The sequence below is a fragment of the Suncus etruscus genome, chromosome 15, assembly GCF_024139225.1.
Source record: "Suncus etruscus isolate mSunEtr1 chromosome 15, mSunEtr1.pri.cur, whole genome shotgun sequence".
Lineage (NCBI taxonomy): Eukaryota > Metazoa > Chordata > Mammalia > Eulipotyphla > Soricidae > Suncus > Suncus etruscus.
Window position 1 is genome coordinate 63,760,258 of NC_064862.1, and position 17,942 is coordinate 63,778,199.

Consider the following 17,942-nt stretch of genomic DNA (forward strand, 5'->3'; position numbering starts at 1 on the left):
AGATATTAAGTGCAGGTAATGGAGCTACAGGGGCTGTGCTAGCACAATAGAGAGGGAAGATGGGGCAGTCTGTTAAAGAGCAGAGCAGGCAAAAAAAAGTGCACCACTCTAAACACATAGCCTGGGATCTAACAGGTCCCACGGCTGGCCACGTGCCCTACATATACACATGCACATACATGCAAAGATGTGGGAACATTAATGCAATAGGAAAGGACTACAATAAGCAATCATTGGAAGTTAATTCAATTTGGGCACATTCTTTGGATGGACCATGAAAACAGGAAGAGACAGAAATGGCCTCTAAAACAAACTCTTAAAAAGTAAGGAACAGGGACTGAGAAGACAGAACAGGAGGATTTTTAGACACTTATCTTATACATATAGACAACTGATACCACCTAAAATCCCTCCAGGAGTGAGCCCTGAGCAACACTGGATGTGGTCTAATCATCTCCACTTCTCCACAAATATATAAGTAATAGGAGAATATGCAAATTATGTTCCCATTAGCCCTTAAGAAAACAGATCTTAGGACCAGAGATACTAAGCAGCTAAGATACTGGTCTTGCACAATGTCAACCCAGGTTTGGTCCCTGGCATCAAATATAGTTTGCCAGTACCACCATGAACAATCTCTGTGCACAGAGAGCTAAAGGTAAGCCCTGAATATCACCATTCGTGGCCTAAATCAAAACAAGGGGAAATAAACCTCTCTCTGACTTTCTATGTATAAATTTCTAAAGTGTTAATGGCCCTAATTCATTGTCACTATGTACCTTAAATATTACTGTGAAAGACGTGTAATCCACTTTGACCACCATAAAAATTTTTTTTCTAAAGTATTTCCTTGGTCAGAGGACCAAGGATAGAGGACTCAGAGGACTAAGCTGGATGGCGAAGTATTTTTTCCTTGTACTATTCAATTCAACAAGTGGTTTTCTTTTGTTTCTCTGTGTGGTGGTTAAGTTTTTTAATGTAAAAAAATCTACTAAAAGAGTTGTCCATCTCCATATTTGCCACAGGGTTCTTAATATAGTAGAAGAATGTACAAAGGGCACTATTATTTTGCTCTATATAAGATAGCAAAAATCTGTTCCCTTTCAACAAATAAAATAATTTTCAGAGTTTATATATGGTCATACTGTAGAACAACAATCAGTACCACTCTTTCTGTGGATGTATAAGATTATATGCATAAGTAAATGATCAGACTGTACACTATTTGTGTTGAAGAGAAAGGCTTAGTCAGCACTTCATTCTGTAACCTAGATATGAACCTTGGTTTGACCATTTCTATGTGGCAAGAGCAAGCCATTTCTTCTGATTCACTCCTCTGACCTGTAAAACTGAGATAGCACCAATGGAAGCATCTTATGTGTTACTGTGATCAGTTAAGTTAATAAAGTTAACCCTTAAATGTGGAGGTTAGGGGTGCTGATAACATTCCCCATAACTTCCTCTCTGCACAGTTTAAAATCCATGTTTAACGTCTGACTCTGCAAAAATAGTCGCTTTATCAATAAGACAAATAGTCAATAAGTAAATATTGTGTATGCTTTGTACAGTGTAACTGTGAAGTCAACCAGAGAAAAGGAAACATTATTAAGAAAACCAAAAGAAATAACATGTAGAGAGCCCAGTGCTTCCCTTGCATGTGGCTGATCAGGTTTAGTCCCTAGCACCACATATGGTCTCCTGACCACCAGCAGAAATGATCTCTTAGCACAGATCCAGGAGGAAGCTCAAAGCACAAATGGCTGTGGCCAGAAAATAATGAAATCCTGTAAGAAAATCTCACCCTTTTTCTTAAAACCCATAGATGAGTGAGACCACTCTGTGTCTATCTCTCTCCCTCTGACTTATTTCACTCAGCATGATAGATTCCATGTACATCCATGTATAGGAAAATTTCATGACTTCATCTCTCCTGATGGCTGCATAATATTCCATTGTGTATACGTACCACAGTTTCTTTAGCTATTCATCTGTTGAAGGGCATCTTGGTTGTTTCCAGAGCCTGGCTATTGTGAATAGTGCTGCACTAAATATAGGTGTGAGGAAGGGATTTTTGTATTGTATTCTTGCATTCCTAGGGTATATCCCTAGGAGGAATAGCTGGGTCAAATGGGAGCTCAATTTCCAGTTTTTGGAGGAATCTCCATATCGCTTTCCATAGAGTTTGGACTAGACAGCATTCCCACCAGCAGTGGATAAGAGTTCCTTTCTCTCTACGTCCCCGCCAGCACTGATTGTTCTTGTTCTTTGTGATGTGTGCCAATTTGCAACAATCCTCAGAGACAATGAGAGGAGGGCTGGAACTTCCAGCTCACTTCATGAAGCTCACCACAAAGAGTGGTGAGTGCAGTTAAAGAAATAACTATACTGAGAACTACCATAACCATGTGAATGAATGAGGGAACTGGAAAGCCTGTCTAAAGTACAGATGGGGGTGGGGGGTGATGGAGGGAGATTTGAGACATTGGTGGTGGGAATGTTGCACTGGTGAAGGGGGGTGTTCTTTACATGACTGAAACCTAATCACAATCATATCTGTAATCAAGCTGTTTAAATAAAGATATTATAAAAATTAAAAAAAAAGAAAATCTCACCCTATATTTCTAAAGTATTTATTGGAAAAAAAAAACCCAACCCACATATAAGTGAGTACATACAGTTCAAGGGCTTATTCGAGGGCTACTATATATGATAGTGCCTAACAAATAAGCAAATTCTAAGAATTTGTGATTATTAATATTATGGAAGTTATCAACATCCAAGTGGTTTTTACCACTTAAATTTTAGGAAATAAAGTGAGGAAGCAATATAAGCCAGAAAGCTGATAATTCTGTAATTGTTAAAAATTCTTGAATTACATGAGATGCTCACATCTTTCTAAAGACGTACATAAGGGACCAATTATACTAGCAGTTGCCCCCCCCTCACCCCGGGGAAGGAGGGGGATGTTGGGAACAGGGGTGGAATGAGGACAACTGGTGGTGGGAATACCCCTGATTCAATGTCACTATGTACCTTAAGTATTACCGTGAAAGATTTGTAATTCATGTTGGTCACAATCAAAATTATTTTTTTAAAAAAAGATGTACATAAATATATAGAATAAGAACGGTGGGCAGAATCGAAACAAGCAGAAGGTCAGTTGCAGACGACATTCTGAAAAGGGAACACTCAGGCCCATCTCAAGTGGTAACATCTCTGATCAAAGTTCACAACATCCCCCATTCATGTGATGTTAAATAAAAGAACACCAAGAGCACACATGTGTAAACTGTATGAACTACAGAGAAAAAGTCTCATTTTCCTCAGCTGTGGTTTCTTGAAAGCAAAGAGGAGCTCCCATAATTTATTCACATTTATAAAAGACTAAGTAAAAAGCCCAACAAGTACAACTACTATATAAAAATCAGAACTGGAGAATGAATCAGAACTGGAGAATGCCTCCAATGAAAAAGACAGGAGGAAGAAAATAAAAGAACTGCCCATACAGGAACCTGGACTGGAGCATGAGCAGGGAGATCAAAAGAATAAGTTTAGGGGGCTGGAGAGTGAGTACAGTATGCAAGGAACTTACTTGCCAGACCTTGGTTAGAATCCTGGGCACCAAAATATGGTCCCTGAGCACCACTACAAGTCACTCCTGAGTTGAGACAGAATAGGCCTTGAGCACCACAGATCCTCAATACCTACCACCATTATTGCAGAAAAGCCAAAGGTCTATTCCCTAGACATTTGTCCATTAAGTGCACAACACAGGTAAAGGCCCTTTTATTAAGTCCATTTTATAAAATTAGATATGGAGTAAAATAAAATAGATAATAGCAAGTATCAGGGTTGCAATGTTCCTGCCTACATGAACACAGTACTCAAAAATCCTCTTATGGGCCTGGAGAGATAGCACAGTGGCGTTTGCCTTGCAAGCAGCCGATCCAGGACCAAAGGTGGTTGGTTCGAATCCCGGTGTCCCATATGGTCCCCCGTGCCTGCCAGGAGCTATTTCTGAGCAGACAGCCAGGAGTAACCCCTGAGCACCGCCGGGTGTGACCCAAAAACAAAAACAACAAAAAAAAAATCCTCTTATGGAGTGAGTTTGGTACATTTATCTATTAAAATAAAGAACCAGGAACATAAATTGCCTGGAAACATGGTGCCTGAGCACATGTGGGCAGAATCTCCCTTCTTGAGAAGTAAACTTTCCTAGTTTCCTGCTGGGCTATATACTGGGGCTCTCTGCCTCTGGAGTAGCTCACAGTCTCTTGAGCACATTACTCAGACCCTTTCTTATTTTCTCTCCCTCCATTTCCTCAGTAACTCCAAATTAAACCTGTTTTTCACTTCAAAAAAGAACTAAGGTTTAGAGAATTTCAGAGATCCAAGTAAGCTAACATTTCATTACTAAGCAGTGAAGTATCCAATTCTGTAATATTAACTACTTATCATAATAACGCCATGCCTTATCCTCATTTTTTGGTTGAGAAATAGACATTTGGGTTATGTCATCCATGTAGGTCTCATCTCTGAAGTGCAGATTCCTAACCACCAAGCAGCTTAACTGTAAGTCACAAAGCCAATAAGAGGTAGGGGACTCATCTCAACCAGGTAATCCCACAGCTCAAATGAATAATCCTAGTTTTTTTAAAAGAGAAAAACATGTAACCAATGCTGATTGAATTTAGGGCTACCAGACACTATAGATAAAAATCTTGCATTTCCAACTTCTTTTGAAGAGTTTGGAGTTCTGGCAACTTTATGTCCACTTGCCCACAAAGTACAAGTGCCAGGAGTGGGGGTTAGGGGGCACTGGCTCTTGTGAAAGGGGGTATGGATGGTCCAGTTCACCAGTATCCACATTGAACACTTCTCAGCTTCTTCCATAGCAGACATCTGAGCTCGCTATCCATCCCCACAATGATGACAACCAACATTCCCTGCACCAAAGCCTATGATTTCAGAGTAAGCACCATAATAAAACAAGGATTAAAAAAACCAATACACTGGGGCTGGAGAGACAGCATGGAGGTAGGATGTTTGCCTTGCACGCAGAGGGACGGTGGTTCAAATCCCAGCATCCCATATGGTCCCCCAAGCCTGCCAAGAATGATTTCTGAGCGTAGAGACAAGAGTAACCCCTGAGCACTGCTGGTTGTGGCCCCCAAACAAAACAAAACAAAAAACAACAATAACAACAAAAAACATATAAAGAAAGGCCAAGAGAGAAGTTCCAAACACTGACAAAAATGATATAGGAAAGCTAGAGATCAGGAGTCAGACTGGGGCTACTGATGCTGAAATTGAGGGGGAAAAGGCGCTGTGTAAGTAACTGCACAGAGGAAAGGAAAAGGGGGTGGGGTCTGCATGAGGGTGTTCAGGCAGGGAAAGCCAGGAAGGAATCCTTTGCAAAAGGCAAGAGAGATCTGGTGCTCCTTTTACCTGCTCATAGTTGATGAACATGGCAGACTCAAAACTGTTGGCCGCCCACCTGATGAGGCTTGCTGACTGTTCTGGAGTCATGTACACCAGCACACATTCCGTTATCAGGAGTGTCGGTAATCTGAAGAGAAAGGCGAAAGAAAGGCTTCTCAATACACTTCTATCATTACATCAGAGGACTCATAAGCAGCTGCTATCACTGTCCATCCTTCTCTAGAAAAGTCAGCAGCAGTGAATAAGCACCAAATCCACTGAGTAAGTGATACGTGTCAATTTAGCCAATCCAAAGTGCTACAAAACTGAACAACAAGCCATGATTTTGCTCTGGTTTATGAAAACATTAACTGGTGTGGCAGACTGCAAATGTGCGCAGATCACATTCACCACAAGGTGGCAATGTGACACTGCAGGATCTCCCATTTAAGAGTGTCTTTATTTCCCTTGCCCTGGAATCCAGATTAGTCAGTCTGTTCTGGCCAACAGAACAGTTGTAAATACAGAAGCTTGAAAACCAGTTGCACACTGGCAATTTACTTCTTCCCTACCTCTTTCCTTCCCCCCTCCCTCCCTTGTTTCTTTCCTTCCCTCTTCTCTCCCTCTCTTCCTTCCTTCTTTCCTTTGCCTCTTTCCTTCTTTTCCTCCCTCATTTTTGGTCCACATCTAACAGCGCTCTGGGTTTACTCCTGACTCTGCACTCAGGACTCACTGGCAGAGCTCATGGGATATGAGATAACAGGAATCAAACCAGGGTTGGCTGTGCAAGCAAGGCAAGTGCCCTACTTGCTTTGCCATCTCTCTAATCTGATAATTATATTCTTGGTGTACTTGGAAACCTGAAAGCTTGTCAGAGGAAGAAAGGCCCCATGGATGAGAGCGCAACTATTAGTTAGCCCCTAACTCACCTCCCCACTAACCACACCTGAGGAAACTCCAGGGGCTCAGCTAAAGATGGCTCCCAACAGAAGACACACCCTGCTGAGCCCAGACCCGATTCTGTAAACTTAGACACCAGAGCAACTAAACTGTGAGTTGTTTGCACCACTGAGGTATTGTTTTTTTTGGGGTGGAGGGGCACACCCTGTGATGCTCAGGAGTTACTCATGGCTATGTGCTTAGAAATTGCTCCTGGCTAGGGGGACCAATGGGACGCCAGGATTTGAACCCAAGTCTGTTCTGGTTCAGCTCTGTGCAAAGCAAATACCCTACCGCTGCACTATTGCTCCGACCCCTGCATCACTGAGTTTTAAGTGACTATGACACATCATAAGCTGATGACAATGTAGACATATTCATTTCTGCTCATGCTTATGAACCAGAATAATTCTATAATGAACTTTTTTTTTCCATCCCCTTAAACTTTTACCATTAAAGATGGAAGACAACCATCTTCAAGATGTTGGCTAGTATGTACTGGTTTAGCAGACTCAAGGTAATAAATTATGAAATAAGAAAGGCAATGCAGTGCCAAAGAAACATCTCAAAGTCTTCATTTTGACAGGGAACACTGGCACCCCAAATTACACAAACCAACTGGACAAGTCCACTGGACAGAGCAATAGGCACTCTACTGTTTGGAGCTATTTGATTTGCTCTTTATGTTACACTACAATATTTGGGGAAGTAGAGAGCATTTATGATCTTAACCCTCCTGGTACATGGTCTGTGCTGACAGGACTAATGTAGGCAAAATAACTTTTCTACCTCTAAAACTCTACTGGTTTATACCTACCTCATTTCTGCTCCTTCTTTGACTCTTTCCCTCTCTGTCAATGATCTAATATTCCTGGCCACGAGATCATTTTTGTTATTGCACAGTGGGCAAATTTTGTCGTGTCTTACCGGTGAGGAATCGATCTTAGAACCTTCAGTGATCCCCCCCCTCCCCAAACAAATTGTATGATGGACCCAGGGAGACAGCTTATCTAGTGGAATACATGAGCTCCTTTTCACCGAGTGGCTAAGAGCAGTACAAGAGATGAGCTCTGGATGAGCATTGCTAGAATAGCCCCCAAAGTACATGCTCTCAATAATTTGATATGGGGTGGCTGCCAGGTAGCTAAGTGATAGAGTAGGTACTTAATTCCCAGAACTAAAAATGAAAAAAAAAAGGATATGGTATGGGTTTGTTTTTTTCCTAATGGTGGGGAGTAAACCCAAGGTCTCTCATAAGGAAGGCAGATGCTCTCTCATTGTCCTACATCCTGGGCCAGGCTCCATCTTTCAGATACTTCAATGATACATAAAAAATCATGAAAAAGCAGTACTTGAGAGTTTGAGTTTACATATTTGGTACTGCACTGTGTATATAATTTTACAATTTAATTTTTTTCTACTCAATAAAGTTTTTGAGCTCCCTGCATTTTATATGTAGCTCATTGATGTTTCTGATGGTTGTCTTTGGTTGTTTTTTTTTTTCTCTAAAATGAGGGTGACAATGAGCATTCTTCTACATATAAGCAAACCCTTTCAGAATGGATGCAGCTGAAATTGGAATTGTTATTTCTTAAGGGGTGCAAATTTATAACTTAACAAGTACAGCTAACTGCCCCAAACATGGTAATTTATTTCCACCAATGGTGTACAACTACTTCTTCTCCCCAATATCCTTTACTAACATTCAATACTGTTAGATATTTATACCTGGCCAACTAGAAAAGAACAACACAGAACTTCCTGATTACCATTATGATTCAATACTCTCTTGATATACCTTCCGCTTTCTTTTTCTTCCCTTTCTTATAGTCATGCCTGGCAGTACCTGGAAGACCATGCAGTATCTGGAACCAAACCCAGGGTTCCTGCATGCATAGCAAAAGCTCTAGCCTTTGACCTATCTGTCTGACCACAGCCTCTTTTTTGATCTGCCTGGTCAATGCTCCTTTACCTATTTTTTTTCTAACATTATTTTAATAAGTATCAATTATTAAATAATTATTATATATATTCTCCATTATAATCTTTTTGTACATGTGTCAATTCTATGTTCCTATGCATACTTCTATCTTCTTTCAATATTTATATTATATACCAGTACGTTAAAACAGCAAGACAGGTGATGCTGATAATGAAGATTTCTTTAAAAGTTCAGAAACGTACTCAAGATAGAAATGAAGTTGAAAATTACGAAACAAAAAAGTGAAACATTAATATCATGATGCAATTTCAGTGGCCTTACAATTCATATTAACACAAAATCACAAATGTGTAAGGTTTAAAAAAAATCTCACTGTGTATTCATGTTACATTTCTTTAGTTTTTCTTCCAGTTCTGGTATATCTCGGAGATCTGCTCCAATAATGGCATATCTCTTTGAATCCAATATGTTTCCATCTGTAAATGCAAGAAGAGATTATAATTTCAACAGAAATAAAGAGTTGTTCTCAAAGGATATTTTTAAAATTAAGTACACTATGTTTTATTATTACAAAAAGAAATTAAGGCCAAGTGGTGTTTATAAGAAGTAAGTGAATGAGGGGGGTATTGTAAGGCAAAGTACAGAAGTGAACTTCTAGTGATATAATATATATATATATATATATATATATATATACACATATATATGTGTGTTGAATGTTAGTAACTGTATATCTGAAACTTCATGTCACAAGGTTAATTTAACTAGTATTTTATAATAAAGAGCAAGCCTTAAAGCTTTGAGAGTCTATAGAAAAGCCTAGTAATTCACTCCACTGTGTCATATAAAGATTTAACAAGAAAAATAGGGCTGGAGAGATAGTATAGCAGATAGGGCACTTGCTTATGCATGTGGCAAACCTGTGTTCAATCCTTAGCACCCCAATATAATTCTCCAACCCCTGCCAGGAGTGGTGTCTGAATGCAGAGCCAGGAGTAAGCTCTGAGTACTGTTGAATATGACCCAAAGACCAAAATAAATAAACAAATAATGTGAAAACATGTTCGAGCAAGAACACTGGAGAGGATATTGAGGCAGAGTTGAAACAGCCATGGAGAGTTTAGACTAGAAGCCCCACTTTCTATCTGGGTGCCAAAAATTATTTTAACCTCTTTATTTCTTAATTTTCTCTTTTCTCAGAAATGCACAGGGATCACTCCTGGCAGGGCTTGGGGCACCATTTGGGATGCCAAGGATCAAAGGAGGGTCAACAATATGAAAAGCAAATGCCCTCCCTGCTCTATATTTGGTTGGTCCAGCCCCTCTCAGTTTTCTGAGGAATAAGAGTGTCCACTTCTAAGAATAAATTACCCTGTCAAGTTTTTTTTTTATGACATCAAGTTTTAAATGAATAAAAAACTCGCATAAAAATAAAAAGACATTGCTATGATGGTTTAAAAATGATTTTTTTAGTACAAGCTCATAAAAAATCAGGTAGGGATCAAAATGACACAAAACCACACCTGACAAAATAACTATTAAGTGTTCAGAAACGAAAAAAACCGGCTATCCTTTGCAAAAGCTGGCTCCCTGTGTGTGACACCAGGCGGGGAAAATCCGCGAAAGTACACCGGCCCAGTGGGGCTCAGCTGTGAAAGACTGTGAGTGTGACCTGTCTATGTCTGTCTACTGTCCTCTTGCGTGAAACTCTTGCGAGTGGGGCAAAAAGAGCCTCCAGAAACCTCGCTTGCCCAGACGCCATTTTCAGGGAGGGACTTCAGAGCATAAAAGCCGGCTATCCTTTGCAAAAGCTGGCTCCCTGTGTGTGACACCAGGCGGGGAAAATCCGCGAAAGTACACCGGCCCAGTGGGGCTCAGCTGTGAAAGACTGTGAGTGTGACCTGTCTATGTCTGTCTACTGTCCTCTTGCGTGAAACTCTTGCGAGTGGGGCAAAAAGAGCCTCCAGAAACCTCGCTCGCCCAGACGCCATTTTCAGGGAGGGACTTCAGAGCATAAAAACCGGCTATCCTTTGCAAAAGCTGGCTCCCTGTGTGTGACACCAGGCGGGGAAAATCCGCGAAAGTACACCGGCCCAGTGGGGCTCAGCTGTGAAAGACTGTGAGTGTGACCTGTCTATGTCTGTCTACTGTCCTCTTGCGTGAAACTCTTGCGAGTGGGGCAAAAAGAGGCTCAGAGGAGCACGGCCGCTCCGCTTCGCTACGCGGCCGTGCACTCTTTCTAAGGAAAGAACTCCATTGCAACAAGAAGGAAAAATCACACTAAGAACGGCGCTATATCACAGAAGCAAACATTTCTCTCTGGACTGTCTTCTCTGTTACATGCTCGGGCCTAAGATTTGACCCAGTGTGAGGCTTCATCCACGGAGGACTCCCCTCCCTTAGAGGCAAGTCAGCCCATCCAGAAAGGGAGGAGCCAGAGGAGTGTGCTGCCTACATCATATAGACAATGAATACCACTACAACACGTAGAAAAACCCACAATACAAATGTGACAATGGGGAAACAGCGCAGGCCAGCATCAGACATAGAGAATGAAGATGACAATTCTGAGGACCAGAAAATGACTGAACAACTAATCAACCTCTCAGATAAGGACTTTAGACTAGCAATATGGAAGGTGCTCAACAGACTCCAAGAAACCATGGATCGAGTTGAACAGAACACTAATAAGAACCAAGAAAATATGAAGGCAGAAATGACAAAACTCCAAACTGAAATAACATGTCAACTAACAGGCCTGAAAAACTCAGTAAACGAAGTGAATGACAAAATGGATAAGCTCTGGGACAGGGTATCAGAAGCTGAGAATAGACTTGGTGCTGTGGAAGATGAGATACATAACAATTCCATACAGCAGGAGAGATTGGACAAAAAACTTAAAGCAAATGAGCAGACAATGGAAAAATTAGTCAAAGAATGGGAACAGACGAAAATAGAAGTCTATGATAAGATCAACAGAAACAACTTAAGAATCATTGGAGTCCCAGAGACCCAGGAAGAAAATTTCCAGGAAGAATCAATGGTCAAGAACATCATTAAAGAGAAACTTCCAGAGCTAAAGAATATATGTGATCAAATCCTGCATGCCCGAAGAGTACCAACCAAAAGAGACCCCAGAAAAACCACCCCAAGACACATCCTAGTCACAATGACAAATCCCACAGATAGAGACAGAATTCTGAAAACAGCAAGATCAAAAGGGGAAATCATGTTCAAGCAAGCTTCCCTGAGATTTACAGCAGACCTGTCACCAGAAACGCTCAATGCCAGAAAGCAGTGGTGGGATATTGTGACAAGACTGAATGAAATGAATGCTTCACCCAGAATACTATACCCAGCAAAACTCACTTTCCGGTTTGATGGAAGAATACATGGTTTCACAGACAAAAAACAGCTCAGAAACTTCACAGACACAAAACCAGTCTTAAGAGAAAAACTGAAAGACCTAATCTAAGACAACACTACCCAAAAGACACACCAAATTTTGAAATAAAGATGGCGTTAAATCCCAGGACAATTCTTTCTCTCAACGTCAATGGACTAAATGCACCAGTTAAGAGACACAGAGTGGCTAAATGGATCAAAAAACTCAATCCAACCTTCTGCTGCCTACAAGAAACGCACCTGAATAGTCAGAACAAACATAGACTCAAAATAAAAGGCTGGAGAAAAGTTATCCAAGCAAACAACACCCATAAAAAAGCTGGAGTGGCCATACTAATATCAGATAATGCAAACTTTATACTCAGGAAGGTTGTAAGGGACAAAGACGGACATTTTATATTAATCAAGGGGTACGTAGAGCAGGAAGAATTCACTCTCCTAAACATATATGCACCGAATGAGGGGCCAGCAAAATATTTAATACAACTGCTGACAAATCTGAAAAATAATATCAACAACAACACAATAATTGTGGGGGACCTAAACACGGCTTTGTCAACACTGGACAGGTCAACCAGACTGAAACCCAACAAGAATATACTAGACCTGAGGAGAGAAATGGAAGAAAGAGGCCTAGTGGATATATATAGGACACTCCATCCCCAGAAACCTGGATACACATTCTTCTCCAATGTACATGGGACATTCTCCAGGATAGACTACATGCTGGCACATAAAACATACCTCCATAAGATCAAGAGGATAGAAATTTTGCAGACTACCTTCGCTGACCACAAGGCTCTGAAATTATTTGTGAACTCCAAAGGGACTCAGAAGAAACACTTTAACACCTGGAAGTTAAACAGCCTCATGCTCAATAACCAGTGGGTCCGAGATGAAATCAAGGAGGAAATAAAAAGGTTCCTGGAAACAAATGACAATAAAGACACAAACTCTCAGAACTTATGGGACACAGCAAAAGCAGTACTGAGAGGAAAATTTATAGCTTTGCAAGCACACATCAGGAAGGAAGAAGGAGCTTACCTGAGTAGCTTAATGACACAGCTAATAGAATTAGAAAATGCTCAACAAAAGGACCCAAGAACAGGAAGACAGAAGGAAATAACAAAGCTGAGAGCAGAAATCAACGAAGTGGAAACTCAAAAAACAATCCGAAAGATCAACGAAAGCAGAAGTTGGTTCTTTGAAAAAATAAACAAGATTGATAGACCACTGGCAAACCTAACAAAGAAAGAGAGAGAGAGAAACTTGATAACTCGTATCAGGAATGAAAAAGGAGAGATCACTACTGATATGACAGAGATTCAAAGGGTAATCAGAAACTACTTTGAAAAACTCTACGCCACTAAAAATGAGAACCTGGAAGAAATGGATAAATTCTTGGACTCTTATAATCTTCCACGGTTGAAGGAAGAGGATGTAGCATATCTAAACACCCCCCATCACCATTGATGAAATTAAAACAGTAATCAAATGTCTGCCGAAAAACAAAAGCCCAGGTCCAGATGGATTCACTAATGAATTCTATCAAACTTTCCAAGAGGAACTACTGCCAATCTTGGCAAGACTCTTTCATGAAATTGAACAAACAGAAACACTTCCAAATAGCTTTTATGAAGCCAACATCACCTTGATACCTAAACCAGACAGAGACGCTACCAAAAAAGAAAATTACAGACCAATATCACTGATGAATGCAGATGCAAAGATCCTCAACAAAATCCTGGCAAATAGGATTCAATGCCTCATTAAGAAGATCATCCACTACGATCAAGTAGGTTTCATCCCAGGAATGCAAGGCTGGTTTAACATCCGTAAATCTATCAACATAATACACAACATCAATAACAAGAAAAATAAAAACCACATGATCATATCAATAGATGCAGAGAAAGCATTTGATAAGGTCCAACACCCATTCTTGATCAAAACTCTCAGCAAGATGGGAATGGAGGGAACCTTTCTCAATATAGTGAAGGCCATCTACCACAAGCCAGTGGCAAATATTATCCTCAATGGAGAAAAACTGAAAGCCTTCCCTCTAAATTCTGGCACAAGACAAGGCTGTCCTCTCTCACCACTCCTATTCAACATAGCACTGGAAGTACTTGCTATAGCGATTAGGCAAGAAAAGGATATCAAGGGAATCCAGATAGGAAAGGAAGAAGTCAAGCTCTCACTGTTTGCAGATGACATGATACTCTACTTAGAAAACCCTAAAGACTCTATCAAAAAGCTTCTAGAAACAATAGACTCATATAGCAAGGTGGCAGGCTACAAAATTAACACACAAAAATCAATGGCCTTTCTATATACCAATAGTAATAAGGATGAAATGGACATTAAGAAAACAACCCCATTCACAATAGTACCACACAAACTCAAATATCTTGGAATCAACTTGACTAAATATGTGAAGGACCTATACAAAGAAAACTATAAAACTCTGCTCCAAGAAATAAGAGAGGACACACGGAAATGGAAACACATACCCTGCTCATGGATTGGCAGGATTAACATCATCAAAATGTCAATACTCCCCAAGGCATTATACAGATTTAATGCCATCCCTCTAAAGATACCCATGACATTCTTCAAAGAAGTGGATCAGACACTTTTGAAATTCATTTGGAACAATAAACACCCTCGAATAGCTAAAGCAATCATTGGGAAAAAGAATATGGGAGGAATTACTTTTCCCAACTTTAAACTGTACTACAAAGCAACAGTTATCAAAACAGCATGGTATTGGAATAAGGATAGGTCCTCAGATCAGTGGAATAGGCTTGAATACTCAGAAAATGTTCCCCAGAGATACAACCATCTAATTTTTGATAAAGGAGCAGGAAATCCTAAATGGAGCAGGGAAAGCCTCTTCAACAAGTGGTGTTGGCACAATTGGATAGCCACTTGCAAAAAATTAAACTTAGACCCCCAGCTAACATCATGTACAAAGGTAAAATCCAAATGGATTAAAGACCTCGATATCAGCCCCAAAACCATAAGATATATAGAACAGCACATAGGCAAAACACTACAGGACATTACAGGCATCTTCAAGGAGGAAACTGCACTCTCCAAGCAAGTGAAAGCAGAGATTAACAGATGGGAATATATTAAGCTGAGAAGCTTCTGCACCTCAAAGGAAATAGTGCCCAGGATACAAGAGCCACCCACTGAGTGGGAGAAACTATTCACCCAATACCCATCAGATAAGGGGCTCATCTCCAAAATATACAAGGCACTGACAGAACTTTACAAGAAAAAAACATCTAACCCCATCAAAAAATGGGGAGAAGAAATGAACAGACACTTTGACAAAGAAGAAATACGCATGGCCAAAAGACACATGAAAAAATGTTCCACATCACTAATCATCAGGGAGATGCAAATCAAAACAACGATGAGATACCACCTCACACCCCAGAGAATGGCACACATCACAAAGAATGAGAATAAACAGTGTTGGCGGGGATGTGGAGAGAAAGGAACTCTTATCCACTGCTGGTGGGAATGCTGTCTAGTTCAACCTTTATGGAAAGCGATATGGAGATTCCTCCAAAAACTGGAAATCGAGCTCCCATACGATCCAGCTATACCACTCCTAGGAATATACCCTAGGAACACAAAAATACAATACAAAAACCCCTTCCTTACACCTATATTCATTGCAGCTCTATTTACCATAGCAAGACTCTGGAAACAACCAAGATGCCCTTCAACAGATGAATGGCTAAAGAAACTGTGGTACATATACACAATGGAATATTATGCAGCTGTCAGGAGAGATGAAGTCATGAAATTTTCCTATACATGGATGTACATGGAATCTATTATGCTGAGTGAAATAAGTCAGAGAGAGAGAGAAAAACGCAGAATGGTCTCACTCATCTATGGGTTTTAAGAAAAATGAAAGACACCCTTGTAATAATAATTTTCAGACACAAAAGAGAAAAGAGCTGGAAGTTCCAGCTCACCTCAGGAAGCTCACCACAAAGAGTGATGAGTTTAGTTAGAGAAATAACTACATTTTGAACTGTCCTAATATTGAGAATGTATGAGGGAAATGTAGAGCCTGTTTAGGGTACAGGCGGGGGTTGGGTGGGGAGGAGGGTGATTTGGGACTTGGGTGATGGGAATGTTGCACTGGTGTTGGGTGGTGTTCCTTTTATGACTGAAACCCAAACACAATCATGTATGTAATCAAGGTGTTTAAATAAAAAAAAAAAAAAAATTTAGACAAAAAAAAAAAAAAAAAAAGTGTTCAGAAACACCTTTAATCTCCATATTCACTCTCTTTCACAAGTCATTGCACAGAAAAGAAGAAAATGGGCCATCAATACTGGTTTGAAATGATTTCTCTTATTTAATGAAAGCACCAAGGATATCCTTCTCTTTCATGATTTCCTATCATTCCACTGAATAAGAAATAATTCAGTAGCACACAATAAGAGACACGGTATTTCCAAATTTTCTTCACCATCAACACTGCAAAGAGCACCCCATTTATACATCCTGAAACATGTCCAATTGTCTTTGAAAGTAGATTACTATAAGTAGAATTAGGTGATCAAAAGGTAAGCCTACAACTATAAAATAATTACTGTAATACCATGTAAACTATGACAACTCCATAAAAAATAAGTTAATAACAAGATGAGGTCATTAGGGTTGTTCTTAATCATGAATAGTTGGAGAAACTGAAGCCCAAGGTGGGGATCCAGAGGGGATGAACCTGACTCAGAGACAACATAGCCGCAGGAGGCAAAGCCAGAGGCTTTAGGATCCAGAAGCCACATTGGCAGTGCTCCTCCTACTCAAGGAACACCAGCATGAGACATAGGAAACATCACAATACAACTACAACAATGGGGAAAAAACACAGGGCCCCAGCATGCTTAGAGATGAGGATGGTAGCTCTGATGTCCAAAAAGTACCAACTATTTAATCTCTCAGATAAGGAATTTAGAATAAAAATATGGAAAATGTTTACAGAACTCAAAAAAAGCATGGAACAAACTGAACATGCCACACATAAGAATCAAAAGGATCTGAGAGCAGAAATAAGAAAACCTCAAACTAAAATAATAGGGCTGAAAAACATGGTGTGAATAAAAACCTCACTAGAAAGCTTGTCCAACAGAGTACCAGTGGCTGAAAACAGAATCAGTGAGGTGGAAGATAAGATGCATAACATACAACAGAAAAGGCTGAAAAAGAGCCTCAAATCAAATGATCAGACAATGGAAAAGTTCTCAAAATATGCGAACAAATGAAAATAGAAGTCTTTGATAAACTCAACAGAAACAACATAAGATTCAAGTCTAAGAAACACGGGAAGAAAAGCCCAATGGGACAATATGAGATGCTGGAGATCGAACCTGCATGCAAGGCAAGCACCCTACCTGCTGTGCTATTGCTCCAGCCCCTCATTGATTACTGAGCATCAAGAACAGCAAAGTTGAAGAAGTCAGTGACATATGTGTCCAGAAGTGCACTAGAAGTGCAAGACATGTTTCAGGGCTCAAGTTCAACAATAAATCCTCATATCTGGGAACACACACCTGTTCTTGATTTGACATCCAAAGTCAGGGAATACCTACACAGGTAGATGTGGCAAGTCGATTATTTTCTCAGAAGGGTAGGAAATCTCACTTTCATTATGGGGAGAACAGAAAGCATTTGTGGACTGGAGCTGTAGTACAGTAGGTAGGCCGCTTGCCTTGCCCTGCATCTTGCCTCTGGACCTGGAGTTTGATCCCCCCAAAACCCATATGGTTCCCTCAAGTCCACCAGGAGAAATTCCTAGTGCAGAGCTAGGAACACCACCAGGCATGGCCCAAAAAAACCAAAACACACCAAAAGCATTTGAAAATGCTGAAAACAGAATCAAGGCACATTTCAGTGAAGGTATAGGAATTTATTTTCATTAATAAAGGAAGATCAGAAATATTCAATATGGACCAAATATAAGCAATTCCTACCTCCAGCAAGTCACAGTCTCAGTGGCAGACTTCTCTGCTTTCTCTTCTGAAAATGGCATGAGCTCTACAAAACCACTTTCTTAGATGGAATGGTGATTTTAGGGCAAGGTCTGTTTAATCTGACTCCAAGGTAAAATCATGCAGTGTTCAGCAGGAGCATATATGATTAGAAGCAACTGGCTATTTAGGCCAGCATTCTTTGTATTCTTTGCATTCATATGTATTATCCC

The 17,942-nt window shown here is 40.2% G+C and overlaps 1 protein-coding gene across 1 annotated transcript in view; it reads right to left on the reverse strand.

Moving 5' to 3' along the window:
• The window catches only part of LCMT1 (leucine carboxyl methyltransferase 1), a 60,395-nt gene that overhangs the window by 12,758 nt on the left and 29,695 nt on the right, over nucleotides 1–17,942 (reverse strand). Inside the window, exons 6-7 of the mRNA XM_049789540.1 lie at nucleotides 8,676–8,778; nucleotides 5,449–5,569 (exon numbers count right to left, since the gene is read on the reverse strand). Of these exons, the coding sequence (XP_049645497.1) occupies nucleotides 5,449–5,569; nucleotides 8,676–8,778 (224 nt within the window). The remainder of the gene's footprint in view (nucleotides 1–5,448; nucleotides 5,570–8,675; nucleotides 8,779–17,942) is intronic.